The following is a 24232-nucleotide window of genomic DNA, read 5'->3' as shown; positions in this document are numbered from 1 at the left end:
ACGAACCACTGACAGTGGATGACTGCCTTCTTCAAAGATAAGGAAGGCATTTTGTGAGAGATTCTCCCACCTGATCAATGATACATAAAATTGAAATGTACAGTATGCATGTGTACATTTATATGTTTCAGACATTGAAGCAAATAATTGGGGGAAAAAATTCCATACCCATTACCAAAAACAAATACACAGAAGACAATAGGTATAGCATAACCCTACAGGAGAAAATCATAATTCAGCAACAATACTTAATAGTAAATGTTCAAAAAATGTGAACTTGGTAGAATTGAATCAATATTGAATTGAATTTACTGAATTAAAAATTTCAAAATAATTTTCATTAAATTGAGTAGAATCCTATCCAATCTCTGCCACCCTAGAGTCTGGAATGGTAGAGTGAGACAACACCAATCAAAGAGATACATGTACTTTAGATTTTAGAAATCATTTTCAAAGATTTAGGAAAAGTATCAGTGAAATTCTGGATCTTAGAGTAGATTAAGTACACATGTTAAAATAAGTAAAGTCTTAGCCAAATTATACCCAAGAATACTCAAAGAGCAGGCAAATGAAGTTGTAGAAACATTGAAAATAATATGTTTAACATCAGTTATAATTAGAGAAATACCAAAGTTTCAAGATAGACAAATGTTCCATTTTTAGAGAGAAATGAAACTTCCAAAAATTATGAGATCTGATTAAGCATCAATACTCATAAATATTTCAAATGTATTATTAATAAAAATCAGCATGGGTTCATTCATAAATAAATCTATATATTATTATCAATGGACTCTTCTATTAGTCCTTTATTCTCATCATTGTTATTATGTTTTAAATTATGTAACTGTAGTTAACATACTTAGAAAATAGAGTGAAAGAAACCTCAAAGGGTAGCTAGTTCAATGGATGACATTCAAAAATATCCTGAGCAGGGCTTCCCTGGTGGCGCAGTGGTTGAGAGTCCGCCTGCCAATGCAGGGGATACGGGTTCGTGCCCCAGTCTGGGAAGATCCCACATGCTGCGGAGGGGCTGGGCCCATGAGCCATGGCCGCTGAGCCTGCGCCTCTGGATACTGTGCTCCGCAACGGGAGAGGCCACGACAGTGAGAGGCCCGCGTACCGCAAAATATATATATATATATATCCTGAGCAGATAGAACAATGGACCTAAATAAAAGTTAGGACCTTTAATTGTGATTAGTGTAAATGTCTATATTTAGTTTCAAACAATTAATTAATAAATAGGGGCCTGCTGTACAAACATTTCCTGTAAAAAATACTTGGTATGTTGAATAACCAAGTACAAATTCAACTTTCATAAAAATATATTGTGAATGGTCAAAAGGTAAGATAATTCAAGTATTTTAGGATATGTTCATGGAAGAAGTATCCCATTCATGGGTAATGATAATTTCAAAACTGTATCAAACAAATTCATAGTGCTGAGACTAAAAAAAAAAAAAAAAAAAAAAAAAAAATCACTTAAGACACTATCCCTTCTTTAAGGAGCTCACCAGCCCAAGTGTGGAAACAGATGCAGAAAAGAAGAATTATAAATAAAATATTTGTTAGCTATGGCAATATAATTAGATGGTATTTGGAGCATTATTTTCAATTCTAGTCATTTAATTTTAAAAGACACCCCCATTATTTAGTATTTAAAAGAATAATGTAGTATGCCAGGCTCTGTCCCTGTGAGAAAAAAATTAGTATCCTCATTTTATAACTGGAACCACAGGATTGAGATTTAACACAAAAAACAAAAAATTCACCCACAGACAAATAGCTAGTACGTGTTAGAGCTGAGAAAAGAACAGAGATCTTTCTGCCTTGAAATTAGTGCTCTTAAAATAACAGTGTACAGAGATCAGTATTTATTAAGGTGTGTCTTGCTAAACCAGTGTTTCATAGGATATTAAGTATTACAGACCCAAAGAAAAAGATTCCATAGTCGAATAATTTTGAGGAAGACTAGGAAAAACCAAATTGACAAGTTTCTTTACCATAAAGACCTTGCAAGACTTTACTATTCTGATATGCATGGTGAATCTCCTAAAACACGGTCTAACAAGTAGACTTTTCAAATGCTTTTGAACCCAGAAGCTTTTTATTCTTTTTCTTCATTGAGTATTGTGAGGGGCCCATTGAGAAATCCTACTCACTAGAAGACCAAGAAAAATCCAAAGGCCAGGAACTAGAAATATTCAGTAAGGAGAGAAAGAGGCCTTAGTGATCTTATGACAGCTGTCTTTAAATATTTATCTCATCAAACAAGGACATCGTATTTCATCAAAGGGAAAATCTAGATTTAATGAATGGAAGACAAATTTCACCTCAATATAATATTCCAATAAGAATTTTCTTTAAAAATGTAAGAGCTGTCCAACAAAAGTGCTAATCATTTGTAAAAGGTGTTACCCAAGCAATTTCTGCACTGGTCTGAAAACACCACTAAAGTCCCTTTCTAATTCTTATATGTGATGGCTCATTTGCAGTAATTATCAGCTGAGGTTATCATACATTCAGTATTTCAGATTCTCTGTCTATTTTTGTACCATTTTGAATTAAGCATTTTATAGACAGAAGACATACAGGTTAACTGTCAGAATCTATTGCAAATACAATGTCTTCCATCAAAATCCACATAACACTACACAGAGTTTACACTATGCCAGGGAAAAATAAAGCCACTCATCTCCAATTTATAAAACAACAAGTAATTTAAATCATCTTAATTATAAATTTCATATGTGCAGAATAAAATGAAAGTTTTCTCATTTACAAAATGAGGTGAAGGGCCTGAAAATCACATACAGGGGAGCATGAGACCCTCTAGCACACAGATTGGTGTAAGGAGTAGGAAAAGCTGTGAAATGTACAAGACACATTTCAGATCAGTTACATGTATCTTTCATGTGTCTATACCTGCCTTGATGCCATTACACTCAAAGAAGCATGATTTGCTAGACCAGGTGGGTTATCAATGGATTTTACTACAATGTAACATTTATTTGCTAGGATAATAAGTCAGATATAAATTTGATACCTATTTGTGTATTCCTTGATGATCTGATATATGCTAATCTTAATTGTTTCATTTTCAAATCGGTTGTTGCTCCGGTCCTTATATATCCTGAATTCTGCTGCTGTCACTGCTTCTCCATGAGGAATCTGAGTAAGATCAAACCGGAATTCTTTGTAATGCCTTCGCTGGTGAGAAAAATCCTTGTCTCTTTCAACTGAAAAAAAAAAAAAAAAAGGAAGTAAAAAGTTAGGCCTTTATAAAGTATGGAAATTAATGGTAAATTCTTTCACTTTGAAAACAAACAAGCAGGATGTTATAAAACTGGGAAAACATAAAACCACAGACTCATATGTGTTTCCAGTTGAAGGAAATTCCACAAACCAACAGCCTTTAGTTCAAAAGCAATATAACCTCTGTGGTTTTATACAAATTCCTGGCTCCTAAATGGAAAGGTTATCCAAAAATGTTTTTAAAAGTGAAGGTTGTAAAGTTATTACTAGTGTGTATCAAGTACCAGAACAGAGAAGGTTTCATACAGGAATTAGCACTCTGTGATAGAAAGCTCCAGAGTTCCAGGTGAAGTCAATGGTGAGATTTAGCACAGTTGAGGGAGGAAAGTCGGAAGGAGGCCCGAGGAGCTGCTGGCACAGCTGGGGCTGTGTTTATGAAATTTTAGAGGTCAAGGAAACAAAACAAATGCATTTTCACAAGAAAGATTGTTTCTAAAGTGTCTTCCCGGGTGACGTTTTTCCTCCTTTTAGCAAATGCAAAGCTCTATCTTTTTTAATGCACTTTCATTAGTTCTTACAGATTATTGAGTACAACCTCCCCAACCCGTGGTGCAGCATCCAGTCTCCCAAAGATCTCTGTTCTTATGCAAATTTGAGAGAGGAACATGCCTTCAGCAACCTTCCCACCAAATGAGGTCAGAGAATTTTTCCTCTTGGGAATATTAAGGAGTGTTGAGGGATTCAGGACAGTGTCAGGCATATCATTACATAATCCAGCTTTGTAAAATGATGTATTATTGGATACAGTCTATGCTTGTTACTGAGCAGTGTTCTTGGCCTTTCCTAATCAATAGAAATTGATAAGAGGCCAGACAAGAAATTCAGACAAGGCTTTATTGGGGGCCCTGCTATAGCAGGGGGGAGCAAAAACAAGTAACAGTTTCCCTTCCTTGCTCCCAAGTTGGGGCAAGCTGGTTCCTTATATGGGGTGAGGGTAGGGGTGTGTCCAGGAGTTGGGCCAGAGGGGTGGCTTGCCCACCCCTTACGTGCTGTTGTGTGCAGGGGGCATGCACAGTACCTTGCTTTTGCTCCTGACACCCTGTTTTTGCTCCAGGCTCTTCAGAAGTGGCAATTGGGTTTTTGGCCTTTTTGTATCTTGTTGTCCATAATTTGCCCCAACTGCTCATGAACGCAACTATATTTAGTCCCTTATAGGTTTTTTTTGTATTTTATTGCTTGAGGAGAGATGTTTGTCCAGGTGCAAGCACTGCAACAAAGGGTCCCAGGTCCCAGGTCACAGCCTGTCTCATGCTGGGTACCAAAATCTTTCTTAAGGAACCACCTATTAAAAGGGTTCATTTTTAGTAATGCAATATCATTTGATGGAATTAAGTTTCTCAGTGCTGGTAGGTTTCTCAAAATCTCAGTTACCTAAGATAATATAGGACAGATTACAAAAAAAATTCACTGCAAAGCATTGTGTTCCAAGTGTCTCACAAACCTACAATAATTTTTTAAAATATATCCAGTGACATTTCATTGCTGAAATGTTGTTACAAGAAGATAAAAGATGTATGCTATATAAACAATTCACAATGTTCAAATATTGGATTAAGACACAAAAAATATCTTTAGGAGGTTAATTGAAATGATACCAACACTACTAAAAATATATGAAACTTGGGATCCTTAACTAGAGGAAGGGTCAAGGTTAAGGAAGAGAGAAGGCAATCATGATCATCGAGGAGTGATTTTTGGGAACCCAGGCTGCTGGACTCCTAAATTCTAGTGCCAGACAGGGCTCCATGTCTGAGAGGAAGTTCATGACAAAGGAACCCACAATTCCTTGCCTTCATCCTCCAAAATAATCTCTGGTTTATTTTCTCCAGAGGAGTAGGAGATGGTTTAAGAGAGCTAGGAGCTCAGCCCCACCTCCATCTCAGATACCTACACAAGCAAAGAGGAAAATGTAAGCTACACCTGGACTTGGTGAGAACAGTGCTCTCGGGCTGCCTGGCTACACCAACACCACCTCCCATGACTCATGAGGTTTTGTTTTATTTAAGTATCATTATCTTGGTCCTAAGAGAGGTCCATTCCCCTGGAGAGATCATTAATTAACTTTCCCTAAATAAGGAGGATGACTACATTTTTAAGATCCTATTTTGGTCCATAATTTAAACCTCTTTTCTGTCTGAGCTCCAGCTGGCGTTAGTGTAGACTGCTATGAACGGGTCTCCATCTCCAAAGTGTAAGGACAGAAAACACCTACAAACTGGATCTCTAATAACTAGAGTGTACGTATGAATATTAAAACTAGCCACAACTCTTGTTTACAGAAAAACTACATTTTTTTTTAAGAATCAATTTTATTTATTTATTTATTTTTGGTTGTGTTGGGTCTTTGTTGCTGCATGCAGGCTTTCTCTAGTTGTGGCGAGCGGAGACTACTTTTCGTTGCGGAGCACAGGTTCTAGGCGTGCAGGCTTCAGTAGTTGTGGCACGCGGGCTCAGTAGTTTTGTCTTGCAGGCTCTAGAGAGCAGGCTCAGTAGTTGTGGCACACCGGGCTTAGTTGCTCAGCAGCACGTGAGATCTTCCCGGAGCAGGGCTCAAACCCATGTCCCCTGCATTGGCAGGTAGATTCTTAACCACTGAGCCAACAGGGAAGTCCCAACAAAGAACTACATATTTTTTTTTAAGAACTACATTTAATTCACTGTAAAATTGTCTTTTCTGATCCTAATTTAAACAAAGTAGATGACATCATGAAACAGTATTTAAATAGAACTGCTCTAAGCATTTTATTGATATTAACATATTACACTTCATAACAACCTATGAAGTAGGTTCTATTATCTTCCTCATTTTGAAGATGAAGAAACCGAGGAGGCAGAGAAAAGAAATACCTTGCCAAAGAATTTGAATCCAAGCATTTGATGCCACCAAGCTATGGTTCTTAAATGCCAGGATAGGCTGCTTCTGCTTCTAAACTACTACTTTGTCCTAATTTACTAAGTATTTATGCTTTAATAAAGATCTGATAAATTAGGAGTTTGGGATTAACAGAAACACACTACTATATATAAAATAAGTAAAAAACAAGGACCTATTGTATAGCACAGGGAACTATACTCAATATTTTATAATAACCTATAATGAAAAAGAATATATTTATAATATATATTAATATATGTATGAATCATTTTGCTGCACACTTGAAACTAACACAACATTGTAAATGAACTATACTTCAATTAAAAAAAAAGAAAAAGAAACAGAAGAGTGATCTGAAATCTTGCATTCACAAGTCCAAAATCCAAAAAGCTCTGAAAACTGAAAATTTGGTTTCAACTTCATTTGGCAGAAGAACTGGAAATTAACTGATTTGAGGTGACTTTAAAGTCCCTATTTATCTCACTTTAACTTACTGGTTTGCTGCAGAAATGTTCCTGGTGTTTGACTACGTGACACTGTCCCAGACTTTGCTTGAGGAGTTCCATACTTTATGATCTAAGCATTCACCAGTCATTCAAAAATATATATTCTCTATTCTGAAAGTCAATATTCAAAATTCTAAGTGATAACAATCATTATTCAATTTTTCATTAACAATCAATTTTATATTTGAAATTTAGACAAAAATAACTATAGTCTTGGGCATAAGGGCTTTGACATAAGTTTGTTAGGGTCCAATCTAAAGCATGCACCTGCATAATGCAGATGAGTATTGAATTCATATTATGTAAAGTCATCTACTGTTCTGGAATCCCCTGTGAGATGTTAGTGTAATAAAGTGGAAAGCTAGAATTTCAGCTGTTATTATAAAATTTCAGCTTTCTGATCCAGGCTCTTTAACCTAACCCCTTAAGGGGGCAGATTTTCAAAGAGTTTAATAAAATTTTATATTAAATACACCACACAGAATAAAGTTGTAGTGCAGATTTGTCCAGTGATTCAAATTCCTATATCCTACTGCTTTGAATTATAATTGCCCTGGTAAATTCCATGGGACATGTTGCAGTGAGTAATGGAATAAAAGTAGTATTTATATAGCCTTGCACTCCTAAAGATGGTCACAAATATTCACAAGGTAATCTCAGTTACCTAGGGAGGTGTCAAATATTAATATCCCTGACTTAAGAATAAGAAATTGGGTGATAAAAATATAAATAAATAAAATACATTTATGCCAAAAAAAAAAAAAAAGAAATTGGGTGATGACAGCTAGGCAATAACAGATGTCTGTCTTCTAAAGCCCATTGTAAATCTTTGTTCAATGTCCGTACCACCTACATAATGACATCCTACTTAGAGACTAGTTCGTTGTTAGTACAGGTGACGACCCTTGAACAGTATGGGGTCCAGGAGAACTGACTCCCTGTGCAGTCAAAGAATCTGCATATAACTTTGACCCCACAAAAACTTAACTACTAATAACCTTACTGATAACACAAACAGTTGATTAACACATATTTTGTATGTTATGTGTATATCTACATATATTTTGTGCACTCATGACATACCTAACTTTCTTTTAATTTTCCTGATATTTCTAGGTTATGCTGTTCATGTCTGAGTTTTTTAAATTGCTGCAAATCTCCAAAAAATTTTCCAATATATTTATTGAAAAATATCTACATATAAGTGCACCCGTGCAGTCCCACCCATGTTGTTCGAGACTCAACTGTATATTCATACAATGTTAATCAGCAATATACAAAAATGTGGAGAACATGTGGAGAAGCAAGGGTTTGATCATCAGTGTGTAACTGGCGTCTAACACAATACAATGCCTGATCCGAAGAAGTCTTCTAATAAACATTGGCTGAATGAAAGTCTATGAACAGATCAAAAGCTGGTCTGTCTTTTCACTCAGCACCATCCTGCTGCATTTCCCATTGACTGAGAGCATGATAATTTATTTAACTCTCATTTGGTAGGGCATGTATTTTATTTAATACTCACTTATATCCATAAGTTTCTATTACTTGCTCAAGAGCCCACAACCTATAATTGGGAGAGAAGAGATTTCAACCCAGTGTCAAGATTTCAACTCGCAAAGCCCTCAACAACAGGACCCTGTGTGTTTGTTTGTTTTTTCTGGATGTAGTTTTGTTTTTTTAATCTAATTATCCCCTCAGGAGAGTTGATATTTCAATGCTTACATTCTCCTCTACGAGATGCTCCTACCCTATAGAGGATGCCATACATTCTGGACTCCGCTCCTTCTAGAACTCATTTCCTCCAATCTTTATCTTAGCAAAAGTTGTATCATATTCACTTATTTAATACTGATTCTATCTATTATCTAAGAAAATGTTTATGAATAAGCAAGTGATTGTATTCACGACCTGAATTAGCATTATATAATATCTCTATTAGCATGCAACTTTTCCTACAACTATATTTTAAAAACAGCACAACCAAAACAGATGAAAGAGAACAGACACACACATTTCATATTCCTTAGATGTAAGCTTTTTATAGGAGCTATCTTTGCCTTGTTCATATTGTGATGATTTTATATATTAAATATATTATGTTTCTCCATAAATTACAGTGTGCTGTATAACACATTGCAATTGTAAATGGCTTGAGAAGCTTAAAACATAAACAAATAAACAAATAGAAAAAAATCATTATAATGTATACTATTTGGGGGTTTTGATTCATAGTATATTAAATATTTGGACATTTCAACTCACTTTTTCATTTCTATGTTACATCAACAAAACCATGTGTGAGTTTCCAAAACATCTTTGTTATCATTTCTAATAAAATCTGTGTTACCAGATTAAAATCTGCCAGACTCCATAAAAGTCATAATTACGTTCCTATTTAGTGCTAGAAGAGATCTCCTCATTCCCAGACAAGACAAAAAAAACCAAAGTGAAACAAACAAACAAAAAAAAAAGCAGAAGGGTAAGCTCACTCAAGCCAGACCCAGACTTGTCCAAGGAGATAAAACGACACAAGGGTTAAAACAGGCTGACACCAAGAGGTTAACACTTGTCTCTGGTGGAGACCATTTCCTCATCCCATACCATAGACACCATTTCTCTCACTTGAAGTGGAAAGGAGAGTTTAGGAACAAATATAGCTAGATTTAAAACACACACCCTGTATCAGTTGATTCACCTTTGAAAACTGCACTTAAAAAGAGAATATATGTATAGCTGATTCACTTTGCTATAAAGCAGATAGCAACACACCATTAAAAAAAAGAGAGAGAGAGAGAGAACACAACCACCTGTCCAGACGGCTATTTTCATAACTTCTTACATATCTAACCAGATCAACAGACTGTATTTTGCCAAACAGCCATGAAAACATGACACTGATGCCTTGCACTCATCTCCCACTGTCATTTATGATACATGCTTGTTTTGAAGGTCGTTACATGTAAACCAGTGACTATCACCATAAATTAAACAAGCCCATCAACACAGAGTTGTTTATTTACCTGAGCTGATAGTGGTCCACAGTGCTCTCTACAAAAATTAAAGAGTTGCTTTCTGCATATACATACACACCGACTTACAGAAAAGAAACCATCAAAAATCAGCAAAATTGATACAGCTTACCACTCAAAACATGATCATAACGATGGTAGGGAATGTACCTCCTTCTGTCTCCAGGAAGCAGGTTTTGTGTCTTCCAAACATTTCCATCTATGAACCAACTAGAACAACTGAAAGGTCACCTACACTGACAGAACCAGAGAATGAATTTATTTTTATAGGTTGGTTTTTTAAAACAGTGGCAACATCAAAGAATACAAGAGGTAAAGTATGAATCAGAAGGCTCACATTCCATGAGTCATGGGCTGAGAGTGAAAAGAAACAGGATCGCCTTTATAGAAGCACCAAACTACATTCTAAATGCTCTAAATTGCCAAAGTTCTGCAAAGATTAAGCTTCTTGTGTTTAAAGACAAGACGTACGCTGAAGCCTTTTATTTTTGAGATATAACTTAACAGAAGTTAATGACTGATGGCAGTCTCTTTTCTCCAAACAGACACCTCTCTGAATGACTTTATCATAAGCAGAAATTGGATAGAAATGTCCTGACTAAATATTTTGCTGTCTACAGTATCTGAAGAGTAGAACTAATTAACAGAGGATTGCAGTTTTATCTATTTAGTGATTTATCTGCTGTCTTAAGGGGATGCATCCATGGGCAATCGGTCTTAATCTCCCACACAAGGGCTGTAACTTGGAAGATTCAAATAGAATCAGTAGCTGCAAGACAAAGATAGCGTTCTCCCAGGAGTGCAGCCAGCTGTTGAACGAATACAGATCATTGTTTGCTGCTGAGTGCAAAAAATCATTAAGAGATTACTCATAGAATTATTACTTATCTGTGTTACATTTTAAAGTGAAAGAAAGATAGCAAAATTATCCTGTGACTACCAAGATGTCTCCACAAGAGACTACCAAGATCCCGCAAGGCATCTTTCACTGACTAGTCCACTGAGAAACATAAACTTGGTCCTATAAAGGTCTATTCATTGGTCAGTGAATGCACATGTTACGTGTTTCTTTGAAAGGATAACCATCCCAGAGAGTGTGGTAAACTCCAGATTCCAGAAACCCTAAGAGCCTCTTAATACCACAGCCATGTGTGACTTGAAAAAGGGAAAATTGTCTTCCTGAGTGGTTTGTTTCAAAGAACAATTTCAATTGACTTTCGAATGTCCTGTAGTTGAAATACTCTTGCTGGTATTCATAAATGCTTATGAATACAGTTTTATAAGGAAGAAAAATTGCAAAAGAAAGGTGAGATGGTTAAATAATTTAAATGTTGTCCTATGATAGCTAAACAAATTAATTTCCTGAATCAATTAAATACACAACACATAATTTTGAAATTTACAAAATTGAATTAATGATCCAATAGTTATATATTATTTTGATTTAAAAAACATGAATGATTTAGGGACACAAAGAATTAAGTCTTAAAGAGAACAGACTTGTGGTTTCCAAGGGGGAGGGGGCTGGAGGAGGGAAGGATTGGGAGTTTGGAATTGGTAGATGCAAACTATTATATATAGAATGGATGAATAACAAGGTCCTACAAGATCCTACTGTATAGCACAGGAAATTATATTCAATATCCTGTGATAAACCATAATGGAAAATAATATGAAAAAGAATATATATATATGTATAACTGAGTCACTTTTGCTGTACAGAAGAAATTAAACACAACGTTGTAAATCAACTATACTTCAATAAAATTTTAAAGAAAAAGAATTAAGTTTTGTGTAAGACAGCTTTGGAACAGGGAGGAAGATGGTCTCAAGGTCTACCCTCCCTCCTCAGACTGGATGGGCCCAGCACTCAGCCCTCAGGGGTTAGTAGAATACAATAATAATAATAATGATACATGTCAAGCGTTGGTATGAAAACTGATATGTTCAATAATAAATAAACAATAATAGCAATAATTATTGATTTCTTAAAATTAATATATTTCAATTTTTTTTTCTCCCTTATTTGATCCAATCCCAATCCTGGCTGTCAGGGGGCTGCTTTTCTCTTTCTCACATTCCATATATACTCATCTTGATTATCCTAAAAATAGCCACTGTGATCCCTCTAACTTTATTCAAGCCCCAAATATTGATTGGATAACTGCTCTGGGCCAAAGTCTAATAGTTAAGGAGATTTGAGAAGCAAAGAGATAGGAGCTCAGGATGAGAAGGACAGATGTAGAAAAGTACCATTGTGGCACAATCATGTTGGGGTTTGGGAGGGACATGTGTGGGGGCAGAATAAGAAAGGAAGGAGCAGCAATCTGTGCAGCAGGCTTCAAGGGGAGGTCATTTTGAATTTGGTCTTAAAGGATTATCACCAGGGAGAGAAAGGAGTTCACATAGATGAAAAGAGATGTGAAAGCTTAGGGCCAAAGGAGCAAATAATAAATTGTTCATTGTCATCGCACATGTTGGGTCTAGGGTGGACCTGGACCCTAGACCTAAGATCCTCTAACTTAAGATGCTTCCCACATGTCGGAGGTTGAAATCCCAATTCTACTTAAAACCTCCAGTTTGAATTCTACAAAGACTACTTTGAAAACTCTCACCCACATTAATTTCTCCTGCTGGGAGCCCCAGAGCCCTTGTTCTCTTCCTCTCTTTCGAATACAGAGCTGTCATGATGGGACCACAGTGAACAGTTGGATTTGAGGTGAGAAGAATTTGAATTCAATCTTAGTTCCCTAACCTATTAAAAGAGTGTGATATTAGAAAAGATACTCAACATCCCTGAGCCTTTATTTATCCATCTTTAAAATGGAGGTCAATCATGAAAGACCTTCTCCACAGTGTGCTGTAGAGGTTAAATAATATTTGAGAGAGAGGATCATAGCATAATGGCTGGAACAGAGCAAGTTCTCAAAAAGCAGTGGCTATTGTGTGAATTATTTTCTATTTGCACTGTAATTATTATGTCACCTTAGATTAATCCCATAGAGTAAGATACTTCATAGGAATATCCATGTTTTTCTTTTTGTTTTATCTCTTACCTTTGTATTTCTACATATACAACAAACAGGACTTTTAATACAGTAAATAGTCAATAAAAGTTTAATTGTAAAAAATTGCTACCTGGCTTAAAACGTAGCCACGCTGATGATCAAAATGTCAATTTCTTTATCTGGAATATAGATATATTAATAAAGGTGATGACTATTACCATTTTTTAATTTTGTTATAGTGTTTTAATTTTGTTATAACAAAATTAAAGAGAAAATTTTTTGGTTTTTTAATTTTGCTATATAATTTTGTTATAGTGTTATAGTTTTTAATTGTGTTATTTGTTTAGTTATAGCTATATAATTTTTACATAGTGTTATAGTAGCATTAAAAAAATCAGTCTAGATTTTTACAAGAGTGGGTAGTTAGAAAATAATTGTATTTACTTTATACCTTGTTTAGATATTTCACATCTACAAGGTAGAGAACACATTTTTGACATTCATATATTATACACCAATCCAATCAGATTAGCTGGTTCTGACATACTTCCTCTTTAAAGGAGTCTGAAAGTCACTTACTTTTATCCCTGAAGACAACAATACATCCTGACATATAGGAAATATTTTGTTATTTTTTTGATTATAGGCATTTTATACAGGAAATAATTAATTGGAATTTAAAGCAAATATTCATCTTTTGTGGGTTGGATATTAATGTTAAACTTCAAAAATCAGTTTAGAATTAATAATCACAGAGGATGGTACCTGATTAATTCATTTTGCGTAATAAAAAATGAGTACTTAATGATGAGTAGATATGCTTAGTATGTAAATAATGGATTTCAGTTACACTATGTATAAATATTTGAGAAAGTTTGTGTTTACCTACAAGAAGTCAATGTAAAAACACAACTATCTGATAATCACCTTTTGGTAAATATTTATCTCATGTTTTCTTCAGTGGAAAAATCTGTGGGGTTTGTAGATTGCCTGGCAGCTAGAGGTCAACCATTCCAATCTCACCAGATTTCACTGAATGACTTTGTGAATCCTTCTGCTCCATCAGTAAAATAAAACAGTCCATTTTTAACCACCTGAAGGTGATAGAGGTTACAGTAAGTGATATACAGCAAAGAACCTTCCTTTATACTTGGGTACAATGAAATGATAGTTTATCTACAATGAATACTTGCAGTTATCTGACAAAAACAGGTCAAAGGTTTTGTGAGTTTTCTTCTGAAATTGCTCAAGGCCTTCTCTAATGACTGATAATTGAAAACAGAGACTGGGACTCCCAAATGTGATAGGTGACAGATGAGCAGTAGATTAATGCCAATACTTGGTTAGGAGACACTAAAAGTTCAGGGGTCACAGGAATTAGCCATTGTGCTACTGTGAAAAGACAGACATCAAAAGTCTATTATCCCCTTAATAGCTCTTCCCTGAGCCTGAAATCTGTTCTCACTTGCTTTGGTTATAATTTAGAGATCTCTCGATGCCATGATACACATGATGTCAAAGTGAAACCACTCACCCTAAGTGTATCAATAGTTAGGGTTTGCATGTTTTTATTTACATAGTAAAAAAAAAGATTGTTTTCATATCACATTCTTAGTGTACTCTGCTCATTTTGGAGAATTTCAGAAACATCTTGTCCAGAAAAAAGAATAGTTATACTTAATGGAGAAGAGGAAAGCTAGAAAACTTGACATTAAATGTGTACAGAATTTCTCTATGGGGGAAAATGAAGGAAGTTTAAGACAGTTTGCATAGTAGAAAGGATATGAGAATTTCTGTAGCTGAACAAACAAATAAATGTCTTTCTCACATGAGCTCCTTTAAGTTTTAAATCAGTATGATAACTTTTATAGAGTTCACTCAAGTTCAATCTGTGGTTCAATCCATCATTTTGAAACAAAAGCAAACTCTACATTTTTTTCTGCCTGATGGGTTGCATCAGTGAAGTTTGGTACAGGAAGTTTGGTACTTGAAACTGGATCAAGTTATTAGAAACACAGTTACATGGTTTTACAGGTTTTCAGGAAAAGGAATAAAATGATGTATATGGATGTATTACCTATATACGCTATACCTAATATAAAGGTACCTGATTTATCTGTTCTGCTTAGGCAAGAACCACAAGCAGCCACTGGTGGCCCATGTTTGCTTCCTACCATGTGCGTATAGCTGTCTGCCTCCAGCACCAGATTTCAAGCTTCACAACAACAGCTTTGCTTGGTTCATTACTGGATACTCGGCTCCTACCTCAGTCTCTGGCACACAGTAGGTGGTCAATATACATGGGAAATGAATACTATAAAAATATAGGCATATATGTCTGATTCTGGTTCTGTTTGTTCGTTTGTTTCAGGAGGGAGAGTAAACGCAGACCCCATTAATCCAGCTTAAGCAAAAACCCCTCCACCATTTATTCTTTTTTTTTTCAATTGAAGTCTAGTTGATTTACAATTCAACCATTTATTCTTGGATGAGTCTTGCCCATGTTTTGAAATAGTATTCTTCCTAATGATATATTTCTTTTTCCCTTTCTTCTTTGAAAGGAATTCAAATAAATAATGATAACTTAGAATGCTAATGTCTTATATTTATTTTGTTTCCACTAGCTATACTGGTACTTAAAGACATAGGCTGGACTAATAGAATCTCTGATTCTTCAATGGACATATTATTCTTGAGGAAGGAGAAAAAGGTAATAGAAAAATTAACATTGGTCCATTTTATGGTTATCAATAGAATTGTACTTAGAATGATTTGCAGAATAAATTGTAGATGGTAATATTTATGCACTTTTGATTATAATATAATAATTTATACATTCTGATTAATTTTTCTCTATTTACATGAAAACATGAATTTCATTCCTCTACAATATGTATATGTAATATAAGTCTTTGATAACATGTTCATAATATTATTGATGTTCTTCCCAAAATATTGAAAATAGTTGCTCCTTTCAGAAATATGCTTTGTTTTAGTTAATTTCTTTTTTGTTAGAAAAAATTTATTAGAACTGCTTTTATTTGGTATGTTTTTCTAACATCATCCTTGAAAGTGAAAGTTCATTTCATCCGCCTGAGTATTTACAGATAGAAACTGGAATGCATAATACATGACCTGTTTAACATTTCTTTACAGCACATTATTAAAACTGTGAGTTAGATCAGTCAATACATTGTATTAAAAAAGGTTTTCTAAAATTGGAGACCTACTTAAGAACATGTGCTAGATTTAATAAAGATGTAACAAGTGCCAGAATCAATAAAGAAATCACATGACCTTCCCACATTTATGGAATGAGACCGCATTGTAGAGTCAAGGGACCCTTAGTGGTCTCAGGTCACAGAGTTTTCATGTGAAAAGTCTCATATTTTTGTTGATCTGGTTTCACACTCCTGGGTTTTTCCTTTGTATTGGGATTTCAGGCCAACCACAAAACTCAGAGCAAAATTCTGAGAAGAATCATTGAGCAGTATCTGGTTTTGAGTTCAAACTATACAAATCCTCCAAGATTCTTAAGATGCACACCTGGAAAGAACAATAAGTCTTCTGAGATCCAGCTCAGATGATCTCATTTTAGATTCAAATTTAATAACTTCCTGAGTCTCCAATCCAATTTTATATTAATTATCAGATGGCCTGTTTTCTGATGGTTTTATTGCTAATAGTTGGACTTGTTCTCAATGTTACTTCATAATCCATCCAACGAGCCCATATGTACTGTTACATAAAGAGACAAATTCAGCAATGGGAAAAGCTAAATACCAACCTCATTTAAACCACATATTCCTCCAAATGGGCAGGAACTGGTGAGACCTAGTACCAGAAGTGAGTACGAAGAGCAGGTATGAGTGTGGGGTTAAAATAAGAATGTTTGAGTATTAGATGTTTAAGTAGCTGGTGGATCCGTAGATCACCCTCTACATCTGTGCTAATGAGTGCTCTGGCCGCATGAGCAGAAATTTGGAAGTTTTCTGGAAAACTGGCATCACCAGCACAGTTGAGAATGTAGTATTCTGGAAATAAAGGAACTAGATCAACCCATGCATACTAAATGCTGAGTTCTGGGCTTCTTTCTCCACTCAATTTCTGGAATGTTGACACCCAGGCCTGTGCCTTCCAGATAAGAGAATGAAAGGGTCCTCTCATTGAAATCTGACCATTCCCAGAAGAAAGAATAAGTCTCCACAAAATGGCAAAGCAAGAATATCTTAGATAAAAAATAATATCAAGTTCCACCCATATGCTAAGAGCTTCTAATCAGCTTTTTAATCTCTTGCAATTAAATAAGAGCTGACAAGCAAAGATCACTAATAGCTGAGAAAATTCTCTCCCTTTAAATATAGAGATAAGAGTAGATTTTTTTTAAAAGCAACTTGTAGGTATTTCATAAAAAGAAAAAAAATTACTAAAAACTACCATAATATCTTTTGAGAGCCAAGAGAAGCTTTTGCACCCGTGAAACAACAAGATGTTGTAAAAGACAAATACTCAATGCTAAAACATCTCTTGGATATGAAGTTGAAAATCAATCTCAGTTTGAAAGATTAAGTTGAAGAAATTTTCAAAAAGGACAGCAATTAGTCAAAGGAATGGAAAATAGGAGAGGAAGACTGAAAAAAAAAAGAAAGAAAGAAAAAAAGCATTAGTTCAGAATTAGCCCTAATAATAGTGGTTCCATAAAGAGAGATCAGGAAACAATGAAGAAATCATCAAAGAAATAATTCAGTTCACTGATCCAAGTGCAAAAGTCTCAGGATTGAAAATGTCTGCTTTGTAGACAAAGCGAAGTTTCTACAAGTTTCTGGACACAAAGTACAAGCTACATACATACATAGGGATCAGGAATCAAAAAGGATTTAGACTTCTCAAAAACAACACTGCCATCTATGCCTTCAAAATCATGATGAAAAATTATTTCCGCCCTAGAATTCTATATTCGACTCAATTATCCATCAAATATGAAGGTATAATAAGGATACTTTCAGACATTGCAAGGTGTCCAAAATTTGATTCCCAAAAAATATTTCTTTGGAATTTCCTGAAGAATTTGCTCCATCAAAACATCATACTAAGTAAGTCAGATAAAGAAAGACAAATATCATATGATATCGCTTATATGAGGAATCTAAAAAAAAAAACCAAATGATACAAGTGAACTTATTTACAAATCAGAAGCAGACTTAGAAAATGAACTTATGGTTACCAGGGGGGAAGGGTGGCATGAAGGGATAGATTGGGAGTTTGGGATTGACATGTACACACTGCTATATTTAAAATAGATCATCAACAAGGACCTACAGTAAAAAGTAAGAAATAAAAATAAATAAATAAATGCTTCACAAGTAAAAAGTCAAAAAGCAAACAAACAAACAAAAGCAAAAAACATACCAGCCAGAAAGAAGATGAAGGCATAAGCTACAGGAAAGAGGAGGTTTGACAGAGGAGAAACAAAGATAATTCACAGAATGATGATGAAGGGAGATCCCAGGATGACAGCTGTGCTCTGGACACAGTGACAAACAGTCCATATTGGAGCCATGCGACTCCACAGAAAGATACCTTAAGGCTAACATCACAAGATCCCATTTCCCGTTCACACCATCCTTTGACTCTGACAAAGTCTAGGTGAACCTGAGCCAGACTTGGACCCAGAGTAGCTTTCCTTACATGTATTTATGAAGTTCCTGCTCTCTCCTCAAAGTCCTGCTGTCTGGGTCATCTAAGAATACTCACTTTTCCCATAGAAGTATTTTGTTTTTCCTATTTTGATGTATTCCTCCGAGTTGGCCGTTGATGACGCTGAGACCAGAAGCTGAGACTACAACACAGCCCACATGCCCTCATGCATTTCAGCTGAGTGGGTCATACCTGGCCTCACCACACTACAGCCCCCTAAATTCCCAGGACACCACCTCCCCAGGGAGGACAATTAAAAACTGCCAAGCAAACTGAACCAGAATTTTATTCACAAGCTCTGTTTAGCTCATCTTCTGACAACATTCGTCTAAACACTTTGACTTAAATAAGGAGTTTTGTGCTTCCTATTAGTTTTAATAATAATTGGCTTTATATTTACTTATATGTGAAATACATCCAATTAAAATAAAATACGTCATTGAGGTAGAGAAAAATAACTTAACCAAGTTCATGTTTACTGTGATCCTTGAAGCATGCATTCAGATCCAGTTCTGACCACATCAGCGCCTCTTAGGAAATGTTCCCAAGAGGCTACAGAATTTCTTTTTGAACGTTTATCTTTATCCTCTGCCTCAGTGTTTATTCTAATTCCAAAACTCTACTATTTCTCACTTTACCTTTGGACGTCTTTCCTTTATGAAGAAACCACAGAGTGATTTGGAATATCTAACACCAGGAAACATTTTCAGTAATCCTAATGTGTCGATCACCACAGTACAGAATATTTAGACTCTGCAAAACGCAAGCTTTATTGCTACAATCACACTTAAGTACACCAAGAATGGCTCTTGTGTGGAAGCAGAAAATACACTTGAAATTCTGTTTTGCTTTTCTCACCCCTAGATGTAGGTTCACTAGGGCAAACTAGCATAATCCTGAAAGCATATGAACATCACCAGTTTATTCTACATTGCTCTTAACTCACAGTGAAAACAAAAGTAATCCCAAAGCTAAGATACATTTCACACATTTCCAGTTAAACTAGTTTCCTTCTTTTTTGCTTTTGAAGGACACCAGCTAAAGCTGAAAATAGTCATGGAAAGAATCATTCAGTGAAAGAGAGCGGACGATGGTCATGGAAATGGTTGAGGAACCCGTTTGAAAGAGAAACTGAATGCGTATAGAGAGAGTAAGGTGTTAATAAAGCTTATTAATATTCATGACCTGATACCTTCAAGCAAGAGATGCCAAAAGAATATGTCAACCAAGAGCAACATCAGAAGAATAAAGCAGAGTTTGTGTGTTAACTGTCTTAATGATGGAGCAGAAGTTAGACGCTACGGGGTCTCCTTTCTTCTTACTCAAACCACACAGGACACTCTATATTCAATCATGGAATCCTGATGAATTTATGAAGCTTAGCCTCAAAACCTTAGAATGTTCAGAATCAGTAGTAATAATAATTATTATAAAATTATAATAACTAACATGTATGAGACATTATGCTAAATGCATATAATCTTATTTAATATGATGTATACTTAGTGAGAGTATGATGAGAGTGAGATGTATACTTACTTATTTTATTCAATTCAATCTTCTCTCATTTTATTGAACTTTTGTATGTGGCAGATACAGTACCCCGTGTCATGGAGAATACACCCCTCCCCAAAAAGTCAAACTTACAGTTCACATACACATATTTAAGCTGACAACACAGATGAGATTTCAGAAGCAGATTCTATAACGTTCAGAAGATACCAAACAAATGGTACAAAATTCTGGGTGCAGTTCGTTTGAGAAGGCTTTCTTGTGAATAGTAGTCTCTATTTAGTCACTTGATGTAACCCAATTGACAGGGTAACATTCACCTTTTACTTAATTTACTGTCTAAAAAAATAAATGGATGAGAACCAAAACCCTGTCCCAAATTCCCTCCACCAAATTCCCAACAATGAAAAGATAAGAAAATGCAAGATTTCATCAAAAGCAAGTATAATATGAATTGGGGCAAAATTTCCTAATTGAGAGGAGGTGGTCTCTTTGACTTAAAATGCATATGTACAGGAAAACTTGGACTTGGTTAAGCAATGCTGTTTTACCTTTTGCACTACATACTACCTTGCAAATAAATTCAAATGCCAAAGCGCATTTCATTCATATTTGCTGAGCACCTATTTCATGCAAGGTTCTCAGCTTGGAGTTGTGCAGGAAGCACCAGAATATATATTATAAGCATGACTTTTGTGCTCAAGACTAAACTACATTGTTCAGGGCTCAAGGGTATATAGTTCTATTTTTCCATCTCCCTCTACCTGAGGCTTGAATTCTGTCCAGTTTTCAGGCACCTATTTTTCCTTTCCAGAACGCCAACTTTAGCCTTCATTGTGTTCAAGAGGAAAGGCAACAGAGAGAGAGCAGATTTGCAACACTTGAAAAACACTTCAGTGGCAAGGGACTGAGAAAGGAATTTTCTGTCAGAAACTATTTGGAGGAAAGTGTTACAGTTTTCAATTTAAATTTAAAGCCAAAGAGAGAGCTGAACTTAAAGTTAAATGGCACTAATTTCGAACTAATATTTAGGCACATCTACACCACTGTTGGTATGTTTGCAATACATTTTGATTTAACACAAATAAAGCACTGAATTTGTTCTTTCTTCCTTCAATAGTAAATGGAATAATAATACCATCTTATTATTTATTTAAGCGTAGGCTACATGGCACAATTTTCCCAACAAAAACAAAGCAAAACAAAACAAAAACAAATTAACACAATTTGTGAACTTGGTTTAGATATCTAGAAAGGCTCATAAAAATATCAGAGAACAAATAATTATTATAATGACAAGTGGTGCTTATTAAGCATTTAAAGAATACTATGCAATGAATTAAGGGCTATAGATGGCTTTTTATTAAATACAGTATACAAATCTATAACTAAAATTCAGAATAACCTAAAAAGTGATTGTTATTAAATTTTTTCAGCAAAACTGTTAACATTAAGAAGTAAACATTGACCAAATCCGAGACCATATGCATACATAGAACCTTTTACAAAGACTAGAGAGACTCTTTCAAAAGCAAAAACAAGCAAACAAACACCTTCCTCCAACACTCTAATGGGGTTTAGGTCTAGCAGTCCAGCCTGAAAATCTAACTTGATAAGTCTTGGTGAACAAAGTTATGTGATGAATCAGTGGTAAGAATGAGATTTTTAGTCCACTGACTCTAGATTCCCAGTTGACAGGCTCTAGGCTGTAGAGACCTGAACCTCCCCCCAACAAACAAACATAAGTAAGTATCAGTGGAACACCTTCCAGATCATCTAGTTTACCCTCCCACCCTTCAGCCTGGTGCCAACTAACATATTTCAAAAAGCATTGTCAATTCTGGACTTCCGTGGCTGTACTTCCGTAATTTCTTATTTCGGTGCGAAACATCAGTGTTAGGAAGTTGATAGATCTATCTTGAATAATATCTCACAGCATAATTTAAAAACACTTCTTCCATTGAACTTGAGGGATATAAAAATTCAAATCATATGAAATTGTGGAAGACTAGAATAAGTAAATAATAAACAAAGATCTTTAAATTAATAAAGCATAATGTTATCAAATGTGCATTTTTGGTATTGAAAGTATGGGAAGAAATACTGAAAATTCTATAACTACAAAAAGTTTTAAAATAATCCTTTATATTTTATAAAATATAACTAATTTAGGTAGATAAATGGATAGATAGATAGATAGATAGATAGATAGATAGATAGATAGATAAAGATAGATGGACAGTTATTTTGAACCAAATCAGTCCAGTCTTTTTAAGCTATCACATTAAATAGTGTTTTAAAAGCTTCTGGAGGTATTCTCCCCATCTGGACTTCCAAGTTACTTATATCATTTTAAAAAATATTTCTCTGTCTTATCGTTACCCCAGAGAAACATCTATAGGATCACACATTTCATGGTGCTTTTGCTGCCATACCTCTGTGGAAATTTATAAATACCAATGTGTTCCACATCCCTTTTCCTTTTAATTGCATTTTGTAATTTCACACAACTCAAAACAAAACTTTAACAAATAGGTGTATAGAAATGACAGTGAGGACAAATCTTAGAGTACTATTAGATTGAACCATTTTGAAAAAAAAATGTATCAATAGCTGAAGTGTTAGGAATCTTTCTCTAGTAGATATTAATACCATGGTATTTATGGGAATGACATTTGACTAATTTTCCCAGTGTAACCTGTTCACCACAGGTCCTTTAATAATTATTATTCCATTTGATGTTTTAACTTATCTCCTAAATTAGACTGCTTTAAATATTTTCTAAAATGAAAATATGGTGAATATGAAATGATGGAGAGAATGATATTTTGCCTTCTTCCTTGCTCACTGATACATGTTCCATTTTCTTTCTATTCCATTTCCTAGGTGACTTTTAGGACATACTGAGTATCACATATCGTTTTAATGAGGTGCCTTCACTTTTTTATTTCTTGTGGCATTATCTTCTTAAAGCTTCATAATCAATAAAGCTTAAAGCTTCTTAAAACTTCATAATCAATCTTGGCAGAGGCCAAGAAAAAGACAGGGGACCAAGAGTGAGACTGCATAAAGGTTGCTGATAGTCCAACAAACTCAGAATGTAGTAAAATGATACCTACTAGAAGCTACTATAGGCCATCCACACCCAATAAAACTTCCCTCCTTCCTTCACTCTCTCCACTCCCCTTCCCCCATCTCCCTCTTCCATATATATATAAAATAATCAGCAAAATATAAAATGAAAGGAAATGTCTTTTGGAGAAGAATATATTTCAAAGTCCCACATGTTGATATTTCACTTAAAAAATTTTATTCTAAACACATGAGTAGCCTCACTCTTACCAACATGCATGTTTTAATCCATGGTAGAAGGAGGATTTAGACAACTCATTCACACTGAGGTAAAATGTGAATATATATATATATATATATATATATATATATACAGAAAGAGAGAGAGAGTGGGGAGTTACTTAGTTCTTTCAGGGTCATAAAGCTATTGTCCTGTTTTTCTCTAGGGGCATTATAATTTTAACTTTTTCTTTTAATTCTAGGATCCATCTATAATTATCCATTAGTATGTGTATAGTGTGAGGTAGGAATTGCAGTTCATTTTTTCTAGATATTTACCCAGTTGTTTCAGCCCCGTTTGTTGAGAAGATTATCCTTTCCCATTGAAGTTCTTTCCTCCTTGGCACCTTTGTCAAAAATTCTTTGAATGTAATTCTGTGGGTTTATTTCAGCATCTCTACTGTTCCATTGCTCTATTTGTCAGTTCTTACTCAAATACCACATTGTCTTAATCACTGTAACTTCATACTAAATCCTGAATTATATAACAAGTCTTCCATCTTTGTTCTTCTTTTTCCAAGAACATTTTGGCTATGCTAGGTCTTTTGCGTTTCCATATACATTTCTAAAGCAGTTTGTCAATTTAGAATTTTTTAAGGCTATTGGTATTTCAACTGTCATAACATTGAATGTATAACTCAAGTTGGGGAAGATCGTCATCTTAACAACATCGAGATTTCAGTGAGGTCAGTCTATCCCTTCATTTGTTTAAATCTCCTTAATTTATTCCAGCTATGTTTTATACTTTTTAGTATAGAGGTCATATATATCTTGTTAAATTTATTTTTGATACTGTAGTAAATACTGTTTTAAAATTTTATTTTCCAATTTTTGTTAGATGCCAGGATATGAAAATACAATTATTATTATGTACTGACCTTGTACTCTGTGACTTTACTAAATCCACTAATTTTTTGGTTAGTGATCATGTCG

At 34.8% G+C, this 24232-nt stretch overlaps 1 protein-coding gene across 2 annotated transcripts in view; it reads right to left on the bottom strand.

Moving 5' to 3' along the window:
- The window catches only part of BMP5 (bone morphogenetic protein 5), a 116990-nt gene that overhangs the window by 58491 nt on the left and 34267 nt on the right, over nucleotides 1-24232 (bottom strand). For both annotated transcript variants that reach the window (XM_060164110.1, XM_060164111.1), the window contains exon 2: nucleotides 3050-3242. In XM_060164110.1, the coding sequence (XP_060020093.1) occupies nucleotides 3050-3242 (193 nt within the window). The remainder of the gene's footprint in view (nucleotides 1-3049; nucleotides 3243-24232) is intronic.

The sequence above is a fragment of the Lagenorhynchus albirostris genome, chromosome 10 (assembly GCF_949774975.1).
Source record: "Lagenorhynchus albirostris chromosome 10, mLagAlb1.1, whole genome shotgun sequence".
NCBI classification, from domain to species: Eukaryota; Metazoa; Chordata; class Mammalia; order Artiodactyla; family Delphinidae; genus Lagenorhynchus; species Lagenorhynchus albirostris.
The sequence above is the reverse complement of the archived record's forward strand: the minus strand, read 5'-3'. Positions and strand labels throughout refer to the sequence as shown.